This window comes from Mustelus asterias, chromosome 24, assembly GCF_964213995.1.
Source record: "Mustelus asterias chromosome 24, sMusAst1.hap1.1, whole genome shotgun sequence".
Classification (NCBI taxonomy): Eukaryota; Metazoa; Chordata; class Chondrichthyes; order Carcharhiniformes; family Triakidae; genus Mustelus; species Mustelus asterias.
Window position 1 is genome coordinate 44554252 of NC_135824.1, and position 19486 is coordinate 44573737.

Sequence of the window (19486 nt, forward strand, 5' to 3'; positions counted from 1 at the left end):
GTTTCATTGAGGGGATCTCCTTATAAACATAGCAACAAGGACATCCCAAGATTGTAAAGAATTAACATAGAAATATGGTGCTTGTCATTGACCTTGAAGAAAGCTGCCCACAAAGAGCTAGCGAATACTATGGCATGGATTTCAGTTTTCCCAATGTGAAGTTGATTCTGATGCCAACTATACAGTGATGTCATCAAAGAGACCAAGCAGCCAATCACATTGAAGAATTCTCACAGACAGGACCCCGGAGAGTAAAAAACACTTATTATCCTTCAGCTTTTAACTATTTTACAGAGAATGAAAAAATTGATAGGCTCTCCAATGCGGGAAGTGCCTCTTAGCATTTGCTGTCCAGCCCTCTCAGAATTTTATGCCCTCACATTCTTTTAAACTCTAGAAAATATAGGTCTGTTCTACACAGTCTTTTCTGTCCACACCCCATGAAAAAAAATCATTTGAGCCTTCAATGTACAGCATAAATCAACAAGTAATCCTCCCTTAGGTCAACGGGTCAAAAACTGGACAGTTTCCAACTGTGGTCTCGTCAATGCCCTCTATAATTGCAGCACGACTCCCTATTCTTCTACCGCAATCCACTTGCAATAAAGGCTAATATAACTTTCACCTTCCTACCTGCACTCACTGTCTGTGATTTGTGTTGTGGAGATGCCGGCGTTGGACTGGGGTAAACACAGTAAGAAGTTTAACAACACCAGGTTAAAGTCCAACAGGTTTATTTGGTAGCAAAAGCCACACAAGCTTTCGAGGCTCTGAGCCCCTTCTTCAGGTGAGTGGGAATTCTGTTCACAAACAGAACTTATAAGACACAGACTCAATTTACATGAATAATGGTTGGAATGTGAATACTTACAACTAATCCAGTCTTTAAGAAACAAAACAATGGGAGTGGAGAGAGCATCAAGACAGGCTAAAAAGATGTGTATTGTCTCCAGACAAGACAGCCAGTGAAACTCTGCAGGTCCACGCAACTGTGGGAGTTACAAATAGTGTGACATAAATTCTGATTCTAGGATCGCATGATAAAGACTCAGGAGGAAAAAAGCAGAAATATTTATGTGAAATAGTGTGACATAAACCCAATATCCCGGTTGAGGCCGTCCCAAGACACCACACAACCCTGCCACAGCAACCTCTGCAAGACGTGCCGGATCATCGACACAGATGCCATCATCTCACGTGAGAACACCATCCACCAGGTACACGGTACATACTCTTGCAACTCGGCCAACGTTGTCTACCTGATACGCTGCAAGAAAGGATGTCCTGAGGCATGGTACATTGGGGAAACTATGCAGACGCTGCGACAACGGATGAATGAACACCGCTCGACAATCACCAGGCAAGACTGTTCTCTTCCTGTTGGGGAGCACTTCAGCGGTCACGGGCATTCGGCCTCTGATATTCGGGTAAGCGTTCTCCAAGGCGGCCTTCACGACACAGGACAGCGCAGAGTCGCGGAGCAGAAACTGATAGCCAGGTTCCGCACACACAAGGACGGCCTCAACCGGGATATTGGGTTTATGTCACACTATTTCACATAAATATTTCTGCTTTTTTCCTCCTGAGTCTTTATCATGCGATCCTAGAATCAGAATTTATGTCACACTATTTGTAACTCCCACAGTTGCGTGGACCTGCAGAGTTTCACTGGCTGTCTTGTCTGGAGACAATACACATCTTTTTAGCCTGTCTTGATGCTCTCTCCACTCCCATTGTTTTGTTTCTTAAAGACTGGATTAGTTGTAAGTATTCACATTCCAACCATTATTCATGTAAATTGAGTCTGTGTCTTATAAGTTCTGTTTGTGAACAGAATTCCCACTCACCTGAAGAAGGGGCTCAGAGCCTCGAAAGCTTGTGTGGCTTTTGCTACCAAATAAACCTGTTGGACTTTAACCTGGTGTTGTTAAACTTCTTACTGTGATTTGTGTACCAGGACACCCAAAGCCATCTCATAGAAATCATAGAAACCCTACAGTGCAGAAGGAGGCCATTCGGCCCATCGAGTCTGCACCGACCACAATCCCACCCAGGCCCTACCCCCACATATTTTACCCGCTAATGTACGCATCTCAGGACTCTAAGGGGCAATTTTTAACCTGGCCAATCAACCTAACCCGCACATCTTTGGACTGTGGGAGGAAACCGGAGCACCCGGAGGAAACCCACGCAGACACGAGGAGAATGTGCAAACTCCACACAGACAGTGACCCGAACCGGGAATCGAACCCGGGACCCTGGAGCTGTGAAGCAGCAGTGCTAACCACTGTGCTACCGTGCCGCCCCAACATTTTCCCAACATTTTCTGAATCCCAACATTTTCCAGTCTCTCACCTTTTAAAAATATCCTGCATTTCCATTCTGTCCAGCAAAGTGAATGATTTCCTGCTTCCCATATTGTGTTCTAACTGCCAGCTTGTTGTGCACTCAGTTCAATTGTCTATTCAACTTTGCATCCTCTTTGCATCCATCTCACAGATCACTTAGCTTTGCATCATCAGCGAACTTGGTCCCTTTGTCTAAGTTGAAGGTCACCCTCGGGCCTATGGCTCACACCTCTGCCAATGCTAGTTCATTAATGACTGTAAATAGTTGTGGAACTGCAGCCCAGCTCAGGCTACTCTTCCTCACCTGTTATCCTTCAGTGCTTTCCAGACAGGACACCGTGATTAACAACTCATTGTTCTGGAAGCCATGGATATAATTCACATTCTAGGCCACAGTGCTGGTAAATTTAAAAAAGACTGTTCAGGAGGGCCAGGAAGAGGTAGGAAGGAGTCAGTGTAAGCTATGGGAACCTTTAAAGACTCTGAAGCCACAGGGAGTGTAAAATAGACTGCACATGCCTTTCCCTGCTTCAGTAAACAGCATGCTTTGATTCCATGCGCATTCCAATAGTCTGACTGGCCACCATGGAGCCTTCCCTGTATAAATGGAGTTGAGTGACACACCATTCTAGAACTGAGATTCACTGCATGTTACCTGCCTGTTATACTACTTGCGATATTGCTTTTGTTTGTTCCTTCAAATTTCTTCCCTCCTCTTCAGAAGACACTGACCCATGTTCGGGTACAATTCCATAGATATTGGTAACACCCCAGTACCGGTGGCTATTCTTCATACACGAGCTTGGACGGTGAATATTAAGAATATATGAGGAAGGAGCAGCAGTAGCTCCAACACCCGCCCCCCCCCCCCCCAACCCGCCAGTCTTTGACTGACTATAAGAGCATGAGAAATAAGAGCAGAGGCACCAGTGGACTGTTTAAAATAGTTCACCACAGCTAGCCTGATCCCGCTGCCAATCAGCAACCACATTTGGACACCCACATTGCAGTGCATTGGACAGCCATCAGGAGGTGCTATCCCTGCTGGTGTGTTTCTGTGACTCTTGACAATTGTAGAACTTAAACTGTTTGAGATCCGTTAACTGATGACGATTGAAGCAAAATTCTGTCTACTCTCTATATACTTTAATACCACATGGACAATGTTTTTATCCACTGGGCCACTGTGTGAAGAACCCAGCATATATTATCAACCAACACATCAAGAGTATAAGTCTCCTCAGACATTCTATGTGGTTTTTCATGGTTTCTTGCTGTAATATAGTGGAATGCAGATGGGGGTGAGAGGAAGTGAACAGTGGAGGCCTAGAAAAACTATGTTAGTGGTCATTATCAGCAGTTTGCCTGGAAGTTACACCAGGCTGATTTGCATTGGAAGACTCAGCGCCGTATTCTATCTTTGATAAACAATTCATCTTTGTCTGTACTTATTTTATAATCTTTGTTTCAAAGCTGCCACTGGAAGTGTTTGACATTTGTTCAGCTGTGGCCAGGATCATTCTGCATGGTAAGAATTTTGGAAATAATGTTACATTCACAGGGTTTTGTAAAGCAAATTACAGAATTCTTGGGATATTGCTGATACAAATAATATTGATTGTTTTGTCGTTTTGCCTTGTATCAAGTCCAAAACGAGACAGAGGGTATGCTACCTCAGGAAAATTCTGCTGTTTACTCGTAAAACAAATGCTTCAATTTTACAAAACCATAGCCTGAATTTTCAGCATGGTGGGGACTCGGCCCCCGCTGTCCGTGGGAACATATCTCCACAAGCTCCAGCAGCCCCAATGTCATTCAGCACTCTAACCAGCATTGATTTCACATAAGGTGGGTGGGTCTTCCACCCCTACTCAGGACAATGTCCCGCCTTGCAGGGATGTCAGCCAATCTGCTTGGCTGGCAGATCTCAGACACAGCGCTGGCACTAAGTCCTGGGACTCGGAGGGCATGAGGACATGGTAAGTAGCGGGGGCCCCAGGGCAGGAGAGATAGGGAATGCCCGGGGGGAGTTGGTGGGGTTACAAGGATGGCAAACAGGGTCTCAGGAGACAGGCCAGGGCTGGGGGTGGGTTTCGGATGTCACCATGCCTGAAGGGGAGTGCAACCCCAGTCAAAAGGGGAGGCGCTCCCCCCCGCCCCCCCCATGCCCCTTCCAACCTGAGATCCAACTGTCTTTATTTACACTTCCCCCCCAACCCCTGAGTTATCATCCACCCATCAGCCTACAAATTGAGGCTGGGTGAGAAATGGCCCTTAAGTGGCCATTTAAAGGCCTTAATTGGGGCAAAGACGGGCTTCCCCTCTGAGGCCCTGCCTGCCCCAGCATAAAATCACTACCAGGTTGGGGTGGACAGGATTGCGGAGGGAATGCTGTCCAAACAATTCCACACACTCTTTCACTTACCCCTGGCCCTAGGTGGGGAGTGTAAAATTCTGGCCGATGTTTTTTTCAGAAAACCGCTTTGTCCATGAGACCCACCTCTTGCTTCCTTGGCTTATTCTCACTAAACTGCTGACCACCTAACTCCTTTCCTTGTCCACATGTTAGCTAATGTTGTTAATGGTTCAATCTTTTCAGGTACTGTCTCCCTCTCCTTTAAATCTGCAGTTATCACCCCCTCCACGAAGAACCAACTCTTGATCTTGCAAACTACCATCCCATCTCTGGCCTCCATTTCCTCTATAAAGTCCTTAAATAATCTCCGCCTTCCTCTTACCCAGAACTCTATGTTTGAATCTCTCCTATCAGGTTTCCATCCCTGTCACAAAACCAAAACTGTTATCAACATCCTGGGGGGTTACCATTGACCAGAAACTGAACTGGACTAGCCATATAAATACTGTGACGACAAGAGCAGGTCAGAAACTGGGAATTTTGTGGTGAGTAACTCACCCTTCTGAGTCCCCAGAGTCTGTCCACCATCCACAAGGCACAAGTCAGGAGTGTGATGGAATACAGTTTTAAATTTATTCGCGAGACATGGGCGTCACTGGCTGGCCAGCATTTATTGCCCATCCTTAGTTACCCACAGGCAGTTGAAAGTCAACCACATTGCTGTGGCTCTGGAGTTGCATATAGGCCAGACCAGGTAAGAATGGCAGATTTCCTTCCCTAAAGGACATTAGTGAACCAGATGGGTTTTTCCGACAATCGACAATGGTTCATGATTATCAGTAGATTGTTAATTCCAGATTTTTCTTTATTGAATTCAAATTCCACCACCTGTCGTGGTGGGATTTGAACCTTGTCGCCAAAACATTTGCTGAGTTTCTGAATTAATAGTCTAGCAATAATACCACTTGTTGATCACCTCCCCAGTTGTCTGGATGAGTGGGGCATCACGGTGGCACAGGGATAACACAGTGGTTAGCACTGCTGCCTCACAGCGCCAGGGACCCGGGTTCAATTCCGGCCTCGGATCACTGTCTATGTGGAGTCTGCATGTTCTCCCCGTGTCTGCATGGGTTTTCTCTGGGTGCTCCAGTTTCCTCCCACAGTCCAAAGACTGTGGTTTATTGGCCATGTTAAATTGCCCCTTAATGTCAGGGAGATTAGCAAGGGTAAATACATGGGGTTACGAGGATAGGGCGTGGGTGGGATTGTAGTTGGTGCAGACTAGATGGGCCGAATGGCCTCCTTTTGCACTGTAGAGATTCTATGATTCTATAAATGCAGCTCCAACAACACTCCAAAAGCTCAACACCAACAAGGACAAAGCAGCTACTTGATTACTCCCCCTTCCACAAACATTCACTCCCTCCACCACCGACGCTCAATAGAGCAGTGTTTACCATCTACAAGATGCACAGTTCCTTTTGACAGCACCTTCCAAACCCACAAACTACCATCTCAAAGGACAAGGCAGCATGAAACATGGGAACACTGCCGCCGAAGTTCCCCTCCAAGTATCATAATCTTGACTTGTGTAACCCCCTGCTGACCACTATATGGGGCTACTATTTAAATATTCAATCAACAGGATCCCGAATTCCTAGCGGTTGATGTTGATTTGGCTAATTTCCTGTTTACCCATAAATGTCAGTACTGTAATCGGAATAACAGACATACAACAGGTAAAGAATCCCAAACCGCAGATCTTCCCACCAAACAGTTTCAACCCTAAAAAAAAAGTTCAAAACATCACCAAGAGCTCTGATCTATAACCGTTGGGGCCCATCCGTTGGTGCACACATCGGGAACCTCGTCCTCAGTAACACACTTGTAGATACTGTTCCAGTTGGATTGTATAGTCCCCACCAATTACTCACGACACACACACACACAGTCCAGAAGAGACACACGTGTGGAAGATGATGTTGCAGGAGGCAGAGGTGCCTCGAGCTATCTGTGCAGCAACGTAGGTCCAGTGCCCTGAAGGCTGTCCTCCTCGGCAGTAATGAAAAGAACAGGCAGGAGAACGCCTGGCTGTCTCTCACTCCAAACCGAATTCTCACTGCCTGGGAAAAGCTCCTCTTCAAAACGTGGCTCTCTCTCTCCCCACACTACCTGCCCACTCCGCAGCTGCTTCACTTCCTGACGCCTTTTTTTCTTCCCGCCCCCAGAGCAATCCGATTGGCCCAGCCCGCATCACTCAACAAACAGCATCCTGTTCAGCAAATAGGACACTGAAACCCACAAGGGACAAAGAACACTTGTAAATGTCTTCCCCACATATTCCCATTTTTCTCAGTCCCTTACACTTGGAAATGTGTTGCTGTTCCTTCACTGTCGCTGGGTCAGATTCCTGGAACTCCCTCCCCAACAATGTGTGTGCATTCAGGGACTGCAGCAGTTGAAGAAGGCGGCTCACCACCACCTTCTCAAGGGCAATTCGGGATGGACCATAAATGCTGATCTAGCCAATGACACACCCACATCCCATAAAAAATAATTTTAAAAAATTATCAAGGTCAGAAATAGCATCTATTTCACCTTGAGTAATATGAACTATCCCTTTTTGTCATTCTTGGCCTGTCTGCAGCCTTTGATACGGTTCACCACACTATCCTCCAACACCTCTCCACTGCAGTCTAACTACGTGACAATCCCTAAATCTCTCTGTCTTGTGACCATTTGAATTGATATTTCTTTTTGTTGCTCAGTGTCATGAATGTTTTATTGATGTTGCTGTTGTTAAGTATCTCGGGACATTACCTCAAGGTCAATAAAGTAAGGAATAAATATGTTTCTTTCTCGTATAGCTTCTATTTGTAAGTATTTGTTCAGTTGTGATTTGTTGGTGTTTTATCCAAATTCTGACATCTATAGTGCGGCAATCCACCCAGAACGTTTGGAAATTAAAGTTCAGGTGTTTAGATGGTCATGCTACATACTTGGGAATGGTTATCTAAAAAACATAAGAACATAAGAACTAAGAGCAGGAGTAGGCCATTCAGCCCTTCGGGCCTGCTCCGCCATTCAATACAATCATAGCTGATCTCATTGCGGCCCCATCTCCATTTTCCTGATCGCTCTTCATAACCCTTGATCTGCCCCATTAGAACTCATTCATTAGAAATGGGCTGTCCTGTAAATATAGAAAGCACTTCTTTTGACAGGCAGGAAGCAATAGGAACATTGGGGGTAACTTTATAGAGGCAATAGAGTTCTCGGCTGTTAGCTGGAGAGCTAGTGAGAAATCCTTGTTGCTGCCTTTGGGGAACGCCCACTAAATTACAGGCCAATCAGGCAATTAACAGGCCAACAACTAACATGATTAAAACTAAACATTGCTTATGCTGAGGACAGTCATGAACAAAGTAACATAGGGCGGTAAAGACCCCTCCGGTCTATAAACAGGAGCAGGTTGTAACTCAGGTCGTGCGCATAGTGGAAGAAACACATCGCCAGGGCACACCATGTTGGGGGGGCCTCGACTTAAAGGTATCGCTGCAGGGTCTGAAAGCGGAAGGTCACAATCTGGGTGCGGAGACACCTGACCGCCCTCCCTAAGTGGAAGACTCAGTTGCCAGAACTCTACCCCTTCACCCGCCATGGTTTTGGAGCAGGTGAGGGGCCGACAACGGAAATGTCCGTTGACCTTGGATGGGAATTTCCAGTCTCGCTCGAGCAAGGCCATAAAATCCTGCCCAGTATCTCAGCAGTGACCCAGTGCAACCTTTAGCCTCAGAAGGAGTCTGAATTTTTGTGATAAACTCCAGGGCAAAGGTCAAAGTGACCAGCCAGTACCACAACATAGAGATGATCAACTGGCTTATGACCAACACTCAACTTCTGTAAGACAGTTCTTAAGAGCAGTCCTTCCAATTGTTTCAAGTGAGCGCTGACTTTGGCCTCCAGCTCCTGCCAGTTCACCAGCCAGGATTCATTAGCCAGGCAGAAATGGACTCCCAAGTAGAGGAGGCTGGTCCTGCTTCAGGTGAAAGGCCTGAGCTCCTCCGGTAGGGAGCCTATCAGCCACTGACCAGCCAGGAGTGCAGAAAACCTGTCCCAGTTGATCCTTGCAAAGTACACAGCAAAGTACACAGCCTGGCACTCACGCGTGCTCCACTGGTCAGACAGGTCTGTGAACACGAGGAGCACATCATTAGTGTAAGCCCACAGGACCACCCCAATGCCCAGCCCACACAGAACAAATCCCACAATTTCCTCCGCAAAGTAGTGCAGAAAACGTTTCACACAACTAGAATATAACTGGCCAGATATGGGGCAGCCCTCTCAGAAAACAAAGGAGTGCCATCAGGGACACATTAACCTTAATTAGACACTCTGCCACAGTGTACAGATGTCGGATACGGTGCAAAAAGGCATCCCAAACCCAAAAACCTGCATGGTCCCGATTAAATATTCATGGTCCACCCTGCTGAAGGCTTTCTTCTGGTCGAGAGACAGGAATGCACTCGACAGACCAGCCCGCTGGGAATGATGGATCACATTCTGGACCAAATGGATGCTATCATGGATGCTCTGGCATGGATTGGTCAGGGTCATAAGGTGCTGCATGGAGGGTCATATGGTGCTGCATGGAGCCAAAGCACAAAGCCATTGCCCTGGCAAAGATTTTGTACTCCGTGCTGAGGGAAACCAGGCACCAGTTCTTAAGAGGCAGTGATCCCCTCTCTTAAGCAACAGAGCAATAACTACCCTGCACCATGAGAGGGGCATTTCCCCGGTCACAATACTCTCCCCCAGGACACAAGCGTAGTCAATCAAAGGGATGTCCCAGAATGCCCTGAAAGACTCCACTGTCAGCCAGACCAGCCCAGGGAACTTGCCCCTGGAGAGGCTGTAGAGTGCGCCGGTCAGTTCCCCAGAGTTATAGGGGCATCAAATCTTCCAGTGCCCTCTGGGTCGACTGCGGCAGGGCCTCTCACAAAAGTGAGTAATTGTGTGTGCATGCTGAATATGATTAATTGTGTGTGTGCACTCATGAGTGCGAGTAATCTGTGTGTGCTCAGAGAGTGAATAATTGTACCTGCATGGGCGAATGTGTAATTGTGTGCATCTGCAAGTAATTGTGTGAGTGCACACGAATGTGAGTAACAGTGTAATTGTACATACTGAGATTTAGTAATTGTGTGCACACTGATTGTGTGTGCATGCAAAGTGTGAGTAATTGTGCATGCTCACATGTGAGAATGAGTAATTGTGTGTGCATGTTGAGCATGATGAATTGCATGTGTGCGTGACTGAGTAATTGTGTGTGCATACACGAATGTGAGCAATTGTACAAGTAATTCTGCATGCACGCTCACAAGTGTATTTGTTGGCATGTGATCATGAGTGTGACTAATATTGTGCATGTGTACATGAGTAATTGTATGTGTGCTCATGAGTGTGGGTAATTGTGTGTGTGAGACGAATGTGAGTAATTGTGTGTGGCGAGTGTGAGTAATTGTGTGTGTGAGACGAGTGTGAGTAACTGTGTGTGGCGAGTGTGAGTAATTGTGTGTGTGCATGAGTGGGCAATTGGGTGTACACACTTATGAGTGTGAAAAATTGTGTGGGGTGGGCTTCACAGGATGGGGGCCACATGGGACGAGTGGTGGATGGGGGTCGGCAGTAAGGGCAGGGGTTGAGTCATGGAGATTTACAGCATGGAAACAGGCTCAACTTGCCCATGCTGCCCAGTTTTTACCACTAAGCTATTCCCAATTGCTCGCATTTGGCCCATATCCCTCTATACCCATCATACCCATGTAACTGTCTAAATGGCTTTTTAAAAGACACAATTGTACCTGCCTCTATTACTGTCTCTGGCAGCTTGTTCCAGATACTCACCACCCTCTGGACCTTTTTTGTATCTCTCCCCTCTCACCTTAAACCTAAATATGGGTTGGCTCTCAGCTTTCCAGATGCCGGGTCCCTTGAATGCTTGACAAAGAAAGACCCCCCACCCCAGGAAACTGCAAGCAATTCTACATGGGTTATCACGCTCCTTGCATGGCAAGTCCTCCACCCACCACTGGCAGTGGGATGAGACCTTTAAGTGGGCATGAATTATTCACTTAGGGGCCTCAATGGGCAGTATGATGGGAAGGCCGTCCACGATGTCCCCCATGGATTTATTCAGACTGCAGGCAGCAAAGGTGTTGAGGTTCCCACTCATCATCCTCCAGCCTGAATAAATGCCCTCCATCACTGAACCTCCGACAGGAGAGGGCACAAGATTCCATTTTCTTCGAGAATTAAGAGTTAAGAATCTTAATAAGTTAATAGTGCTAAGTGTTTCGCACTGCTGCCTCACAGCGCCGGGGACCTGGGTTCAATTCCAGCCTTGGGTGACTGCCTGTGTGGAGTCTGCACGTTCTCCCCGTGTCTGCGTGGGTTTCCTCCGGGTGCTCCGGTTTCCTTCCACACTCCAAAGGTGTGTGGGTTACGTTGACTGGCCATGCTAAATTGACCCTTAGTGTCAAGGGGGTTAGCAGGGTAAATGCATGGAGTTGCTGGGATAGAATGGGATTGTTGTCGGTGCAATCTCAATGGGCCAAATGGCTTCCTTCTGCACTGTAGGGATTCTATGATTATCTTCAAAGTATAAAATATGGATTCTGACACAGCAACTCCATTAATTTGATTCAAAACATACCCAACATATCCTACACCATTAGCTCTAAGTATGTTAGATAGCCACTTTGATTCAATACCTCCATGTAGCATTGCATGCTATCCTGCTGGCTCCGCCACCGCAGTTTCTTCCCTGAATCTTCACAGTAACTCCCTACCATTGTCCTTCAGAAATGGTTTTAAACTTAGTCCAGTTACTGAAATGAAAGAATACTGCTTTGTGTTATACTGCAGCACAATATTATTAATAGAAACTCTAAAAGTAATCTACAATCCAATTGTTTGCCAATTTAAATTGGAGGGAACAATCATGATCCAGGAATGTGAATATGACAAAATACTAAATAAAAAAATTATTTTCATTTCTATAGACTTTTTCAACACAGCAGTGTAGGATTCCAGAGCATGTGGATGGTTGGACTATACACGGACTTTGGTAATTAAAAAGAACTATTAACTATTTTTATGTGGCTTAAATTTTATTATATCTTTAGAACTTAGTGGCTTAATTTATAACAAGCATGTTGCAAAACTGTTTGAGGATATTCTCACATGGTCCATTAATGTCGTGGCACACTCTGGCATAGTTAAGAGATTTCAGATTTTGTTAGGAACAAAATGTCTTTATTGAAAGGAGAAACTAGGTACATGAGTTGCAGCTGGCTGCCCTGGAGTCGTGCTTTAAAGAACAAAGAACAAAGAAAATTACAGCGCAGGAACAGGCCCTTCGGCCCTCCAAACCTGCACTGACCATGCTGCCTGACTTAACTAAAACCCCCTACCCTTCCTGGGACCATATCCCTCTATTCCCACCCAATCATGTATTTGTCAAGATGCCTCTTAAAAGTCAATACCGTGTCTGCTTCCACTGCCTCCCCCGGTAACGATGAGTGCTAGATGATTCTGCCGGAGAGAGGACTTCACCCTGTGGGGTGATCATTCACTCTCACTTCCCATTGGTCCCTTAGGTCAGGTGACCCACTTCTGCTGTACTGTCTTAAAGAGACAGACACTACATATGCAACAATTACAAATAGCTGTTGGCATTCACTACATCAGGGTGGAAATCCGCTTCATATTCTGATGGTTTGTGCACTATTCCAGTGGTATTTTACAATAATTTGGGAATAATAGAATTATTAACATCACTTAGTAACCCATACCCACAACTAGCAACAAAAATATGGAAAGGCACATGGCTGCAGCACAGACTAGGCACTAACAAATCTGAGGACATTACTTGTACACGCAATTAGCTTCAATTTAATTTCCGGGGTCAATCCAAAATCTCCCTCTACCATTGGAACATACAGAAATGACAGACCGCACCAACCCATGATGCCCAGAGCCACAATCCTTTGCCCTTACACTTACCATACCAACTCATACAGGATCCACCATGGGTCGATTTCATGAGCTATGCTGACCAGGTGCACATTGTGAATGCACAATCCAATGACTGGAAGGGAGGGTGGGGGGCGGCGGGGGGGGGGGGGGGGGGGTGGGGTGGCGGTGCCTATCAGGCTTAAAGGCCTGATAATGATTTATTATTGTCACATGTATTGGGAATGAAAAGTGTTGTTTCTTGCGTGCAATGCAGACAAAGCATACCATTCTTAGAGTACATAGGGGAGAAGGAAAAGAGAGCGTGCAGAATGTAGTGTTATAGACATAGTTAAGGTGTAGGAAAAGATCAACTTAATATATGGTAGGTCCATTCAAAGGTCAGGCAGACAGCATTGAAGAAGCTGTTCTTGAGTCAGTTGGTACGTGATCTCAGACTTTTGTATCTTTTTTCTGACGGAAGAAGGTGGAAGAGAGAATGTTCGCTGTGTGTGGGGTCCTTGATTACGCTGGTTGCTTTTCCGAGGCAGCGGGAAGTGTAGATGGAGTCAATGGGTGGGAGGCTGGTTTGTGTGATGGACTGGGCTACGTTCACAACCCTTTGTAGATATTTAAATCTGTAGAAATAGAGATCCTGACTTTCAAGATCGGGAAAAAATCCCGCCTGCGTAAAAGCTGTTTTGGGATTCCCACGGGACTTTTCCACCACGCGTCCATTTCCATCCCCTAAAAACGGGAGCAGAAAATCCCCCTCATGTGTTTATTTGGGTACAACAGCTTGGCTAGCAATTAGTTGGCTTTGATTGATCTGGACAGATTTGTTTGGAATGGCCAAATGGAATGGGTGGGTATACTGGATAGATTTGATGGATCAAAGTAAATCAGTTAGCTCGTACTGATGAGTTCAACTGGACTCAACAGCTCACCAGAACTAAATAATGTCACTTGTATTTAATTGCAGGCCAGGCGGGAAAGAGAACTGCAACCGAACCTGGCAGCTAACTCACAACGACATTGATGTAAGGAATTTGTTTTCATTCATTCATAGGATGTGGACATCACTAGCTAGGCTAACAGTAATTACCCTTCCCTAATTGCCCTCTTGATGGGCAAATAATCAAATAACACTTAGGCTGCTTACCTGTTACAATTTTAAATAATGTGATACACTTGACAAATTTTATGATAATATAAAATATTGCTGTACCATTTAGAAAGGTTTGCAATTGTATAGCACTTTTCATATCCACTGAACATCTCAAAGCGCTTTACAGCCAATGGTGTACTTTTTGAAGTGTAGTCACTCTTGTGATGTAGGAAATGTGGCAGCTAATTTGTGCTCAGCAAGCTTCCACAAGCAGCAATGTCATAATGACCAGATAATCTTCAAGTGATACTAAGGGCTAGATATTGGCCAGGACACTGGGGATAACTCCCCTGCTCTTTTTCAAACTAGTGCCACATGATCTTTAACATTGGCCCGAGCAGACTTTGGTTTAAGATCTCACCCAAGGACGGCACCTCTGACAGTGCGGTGCTCCCTCAGTACTGCACCGGAGTGTCAGCCTTGATTTTTGTGCTCAAGCCCTGGAGTGGTACTTAAACTCTGATTCAGAGGCGAGTGTGCTACCAGCTGAGCCACAGTTGACACGAGCAGAATAAATAAGTTAGTATTAACTAACGAGCTGGTTAAAAAGAAGTGAATAAAGGAAGCAGCCATCAATAGGCCACAGGTCCCCACTGGATGTTGTGTTGTCAGTAGAAGATTTTGTATTGATTTCTGATTACTGTGGATTGTGGAACCACCAATATTAATTTCAAACTTCATAAAATTTACAGGATCACAAATGAAGCCTGTTTTTGTCACGTGGAAGTGCTTCACAGTAGTAAAGAGATTTAGCAATGGATATACCACATTATATCTTTGGGGATCTGCTATGTTGTGGCAATCTAGAATCAACGAGAGATTTCAGGCTTTGTTAGGACAGAAAGGTATTTATTGATGAGAGAACCTAGCTGCAGGAGTTGCAGCTCCAGGCCGCCCTGGAGTAGCGCTCCGGTCCTTACATGCTTACTACATGGTTGCTAGATCATTCTGCCCAAGAGAGGACTCCAACCTCTGGGGGTAATCACCAACTCTCAGTTCCTCAAGTCAGTGACTCTCTTATGCTGTGCTTCTTAAAGAAGCAGACACCACATACACAACAGGATCAAACTACATTCAAAATATCCAATAAATAAAATTTATCAGCATAAGTACATAATGCTGAAGATTTTGAAAATAAAATCATAGAATCATAGAATTCCTACAGTATAGAAGGCGGCCATTCGGCCCAAAAATCTCGCACATATCAGAATTTCTGATAATTAACTATTTGATTGGTAGATTGTGTACACATTAAAAGATGAACATACGGTATTCAGCCATATTAAATAAAATACATTGGCATATATCCATGAGCTACTTATTCACTCTTATAACAATGGAATTTCTACGCAGGAAGGAGTTTCTATCAGTAATTTTTTTCTAAGTAATGCTTCTGGGAGAGGTGCTCTTAAACTGAAAATACTAATTCACCCTCACAGAAACTTAACATATTAGTTTATTCATAACAACGATGATAGTGGAATTTCTAAGTTTGGATCTATTTCCTCTTATGTCAAAAGTGTAACACTGGGCCCCATCCTAAAGTTAGAAGGGACTGGATAAAACAGAATGTTTCATTCATCTCAATTTTTGTTTTGTTTGCTCTTTCTCTGCATTTCTGAGCCAACATGTTTGGTGTTCTTGTCGATGCTTAAAGAGAGTTCTTGGGTTGTGGCATTGAGATTTTAGAGCCATAGATCTTGATAGTAAAGATGGTTGATATGAAAACCTGTGCTGATTTTCATTTAAACTATCAGTTCTTTTGTTATTTCTATTTCAGGGTCTTCGGGATGACTTGGACCAGTACTGGCCAAGTCTACTCAAAACTGAGTCTTTCAAGTTTTGGTACGTAATGTCGATCACATTATTGATCATTCCATGAATACTTTTACAAGCTTTAATCTGACTGTGACAGTGATGTCCCAATTCCTGCCTGAGCGTATCTGATCAGGAGGACATTCATTGGAGATGGGACTCTAGTGTTCTGTTGGAGAGGAATGTAATATCAGATTGTTGTCAATGTTTTATCAATTACATTGTTGAGGTTTGTTAATGTCAATTACATCATGTAGGGAAGCAGGTCATGGGTATTTGAACACATATAAATAGGGGATAGTTGGGACACTGGATGTGGGTGAGTGCTGACCCCGAATAAAAGTTAATTAACTCTCTCAGCAAGGAAAGGGTCTGTTTAAAAGGCTTAGTTTTGACTTCATCAACCAGTTTGAATCCCATGACTTTTTGTGATACTCATGTACACCTCCCGTGGGGTGGTTACACAGCAGCATCGACAGACCTGAGAGCAAAGCGCTTCCTTATCTCCTTGGTCACTTAGTGTTGTGTAGTATGGTAGTCATCACAATCAGGAGGGGGGAAAGAAAGAAAACTACAAACAAACTTCATGGTTCTCAAATTGTCAAGTGTTGCATTCCCCCGCTTTCATCAGAAGCTACCAAAAGATAAAAAATAAAATTCCTCGTCTTGTAAATTCAGTGTGTGTGATTTTTCATGTATCAACACAACTGAACATGAATTAGAATTGGGCCTTTAAGATGTTCCCAGTTTCAAGTGCTCAGGGCCAGATTTTTTTTAGCTTGTGTGATGCTGAAAGAAACATCAATATTACATTTCATATGATACTCAAACCAAAATTGGCTTAATTACTGCAATATACAGACCTGAAACTTGCTATTTCTTCCTCCTTTAATAATTTTTGTACTGTACATCTTTCAGCCTCCTTTCCCTCCTGCACATTTTATTGATTTTATTTTTACATTATTTCACTCTAATATTTTAATACATTAAAGATATAAAATATTAGGAGCTGGATTTTACTTGTCATCTGCAGGCAGGAAAGCAAGTGGGTGGACATGTAAGTTAGGACATTGTGCCATCGGTGGCGTATGTGTCACCAGTACACTCATCCCCACCAGGAGTTTACGGAGAGTGTGGGGAGGCATCAGATGGATCACCTAACGGTAGTCAAATTGAGGCCCTCAAGTGCACAATCAATGCCCAATTAAGGGCCTCGTTCAGCCACTGCTCTGATATAACTGGTGCTGGGAGAGACCTGTACTCAATGTGTAGCCTGGCAGGTTTAATCCTGTGGGCTGTGGGCCAGAGAAAGGAGGAGGTGGTGACTCCTTCACAGGCTCCCTGTGTCAATCTGCGTTTTGACTCCCTACTTCCACCATGTTCCCTCCACCACCCCACCCTCTCCAACATGCCCTCCCCCTCCCCCCCACCAAACCCGCCTTGCTGAAGCCTGTCAGCTTGGCCCTAGTGTGATCTCAGACAAACCTGAATGCTCCTTGGCCTATCTGCAGTACCAGTAGTGTCCATCACTCCTGCTTGGTGCCACCAGAACGCAGAGTTGCCAGACTCTCATTGATCGCCAGCTCTATGAGTTGGGATGACCTCCTGGAGATGGACAGAAGTCCCAACACATACTGATTAAAGGGCCGTTGCCTGAAAAATTAAAGTGGAGTGAGCCATTTAAGTGGAGGAGGCCTCACTTGTGAAGTTTACACTGTGGTGTGAGATAGCTCTGGAAATGTACGCTGGGGTGCGGTGGAAGTGTTCTGAGCCAGCCAAGCCCCCATTTCCATGACCCTTTCACCATCCTCCCTGTCATGGCTTGAACTGCTCCACTTCAGCGAAGGACACTGTGATGTTGCAAGAGTTCAGGTGACGATATAGATGGCACTTAAAAACAGAAAGTTGGCAACCAGAGACAAGTCAAATCAATAAAGAATTTATTGATCAGCTCACGTGAGAGCATGTAGCCAAAAGAACTTGGCTCAATACTGAGTCTACCTTCACTTTTTAACATTTCCCTAACCATAACCTGGATTATTTCACATCCATCAGCTTCAAAGGTTACTTTTTTAGTCTATCAAAACCTGCACCTGAAAATGTATTCAGTTGTTTCTAGCAGAAGACCAGATCACCATTTGATGCCAATTATCTTGTGTCAGACTGGAAGCTGATAATGCAGTTTCTTCCCCATGGCTGGAGCAGCATTTTTCTGGTGAAGTATTTTATCCAGAGCTATCTAAGGTTAAATCGGAGATTAAATATTCCACTGAATCTGATGAAATACAAAGCAGGAATGGAAGCATTAAATTGCCACTTCTTCATCTGTGACTATACAGAGAACAGAATGTGCATGATATGTTTGTTTCCCAGGGTTGAATCAGATGTACAGATATACTGATTTGTTTCTTTTCACGATGGTGTCACAAATATGCATCATGATTTAAAGAATTTTCCCTACGTTGCAGGAAAAATGAATGGCGTAAGCATGGCACCTGCGGAGCATGTGCTGACAGCATGTCTTGCCCACACAAATACTTCAGCCTGGTGCTTGAGCTCCGGACAAAATTCTCCATTGACACGTGAGTTATGCAGTTCGTGTATTAAGAGAAAGCCCAAAACAGCAAGTTTTCAAACTGACATCCAAAATATTTGTTTATTTACAACTATACTTTTGAAACACTTCGCCGGAATTTTACCGCCCTGCCCGCCACAGGAATTAGAGCGAGGGATGGAGCATGGGAAGGTCCGTTGACCTCGGGTGGGATCTTATGGTTTTGGGATGAGCAAGGCCATAAAATCCCACCCTTTATATTCCACCCACACCCTCAAGTGTCCTCTCATTGTCACAAGATGCATTCAATAAAAACATTCAGCATCTGGGCTGTTGATTTTTAGGATCGCGATGCAAATATCTGTAACACCTAACTTGTGGTGTAATGGAAGGTCAGTTGTTTTTTGCATATTATGCTGACATTATTGTATTTGAAAGCAATGTCATTGTAGTTTGCCAAATTTTATAATGTTGCCAAAGCAGGCCTGTTGATGGATCGTCACTGTAAGCTTGGTACAGCATACAGCGAATACGATCAAAGAGTATGATCGATAATACTCTGACACGTGCACAGACATTCCTGTGTTTTTGTATGCTTGCTCTTTATTGGTGCCTTGACAGTCTGTCCAGTGCTCCATGTAATATGTCAGGGGGCAGTCATGTTCCATGCTCCATGTTCAGAGACTCCAGTTTGTTGAGTAAATATTTGGTTGTGCAAGTATGTGTTATAGTTCCTGATCACAGATGGTTACAGCACAGAAGGAGGCCAATCAGTTCATTATACCTGGCTCTCTGCATGAGCTAGACCCACACCCTACTCTTTTTCATAGAATCCAGCAATTTCCTTCACTTCAGGTCCTTACCCTGTTCCTTTTGAAAGGCACAATTAAAGCTGCCTCCACCACACTCTCCTGCTAAAGTCCATGTAGACAACATTGACTGCACTGCCCTCATCTATCTTCTTGGTTACCCCTTCAAAAAACTCAATGAAATTTATGAGACATGATCTTCCACTCACAAAGCTGACTATCCCTGATCAGTCTTTGCCTCTCCAAATGCCTGTACGTCATTCCAGATCCTAACTAGTGCATTCCAGATCCTAACCACTTGAAAGTCTTTCCTCATGTCACCACTGCTTCTTTTGCTAATCATCTTAAATTGGTGTCCTCTGCTTCTTGATCCTTCCACCAGAGGGTGGTGAATCTGTGGAATTCATTGCCACTGAAGGC

General features: G+C 44.7%; 1 protein-coding gene across 1 annotated transcript in view; it reads left to right on the forward strand.

The window, feature by feature from the left end:
- The window catches only part of rnaset2l (ribonuclease T2, like), a 60370-nt gene that overhangs the window by 5193 nt on the left and 35691 nt on the right, over nt 1-19486 (forward strand). Inside the window, exons 3-7 of the mRNA XM_078241035.1 lie at nt 3822-3876; nt 11769-11833; nt 13703-13760; nt 15669-15733; nt 18172-18285. Coding sequence (XP_078097161.1) covers nt 3822-3876; nt 11769-11833; nt 13703-13760; nt 15669-15733; nt 18172-18285 — 357 coding nt within the window. The remainder of the gene's footprint in view (nt 1-3821; nt 3877-11768; nt 11834-13702; nt 13761-15668; nt 15734-18171; nt 18286-19486) is intronic.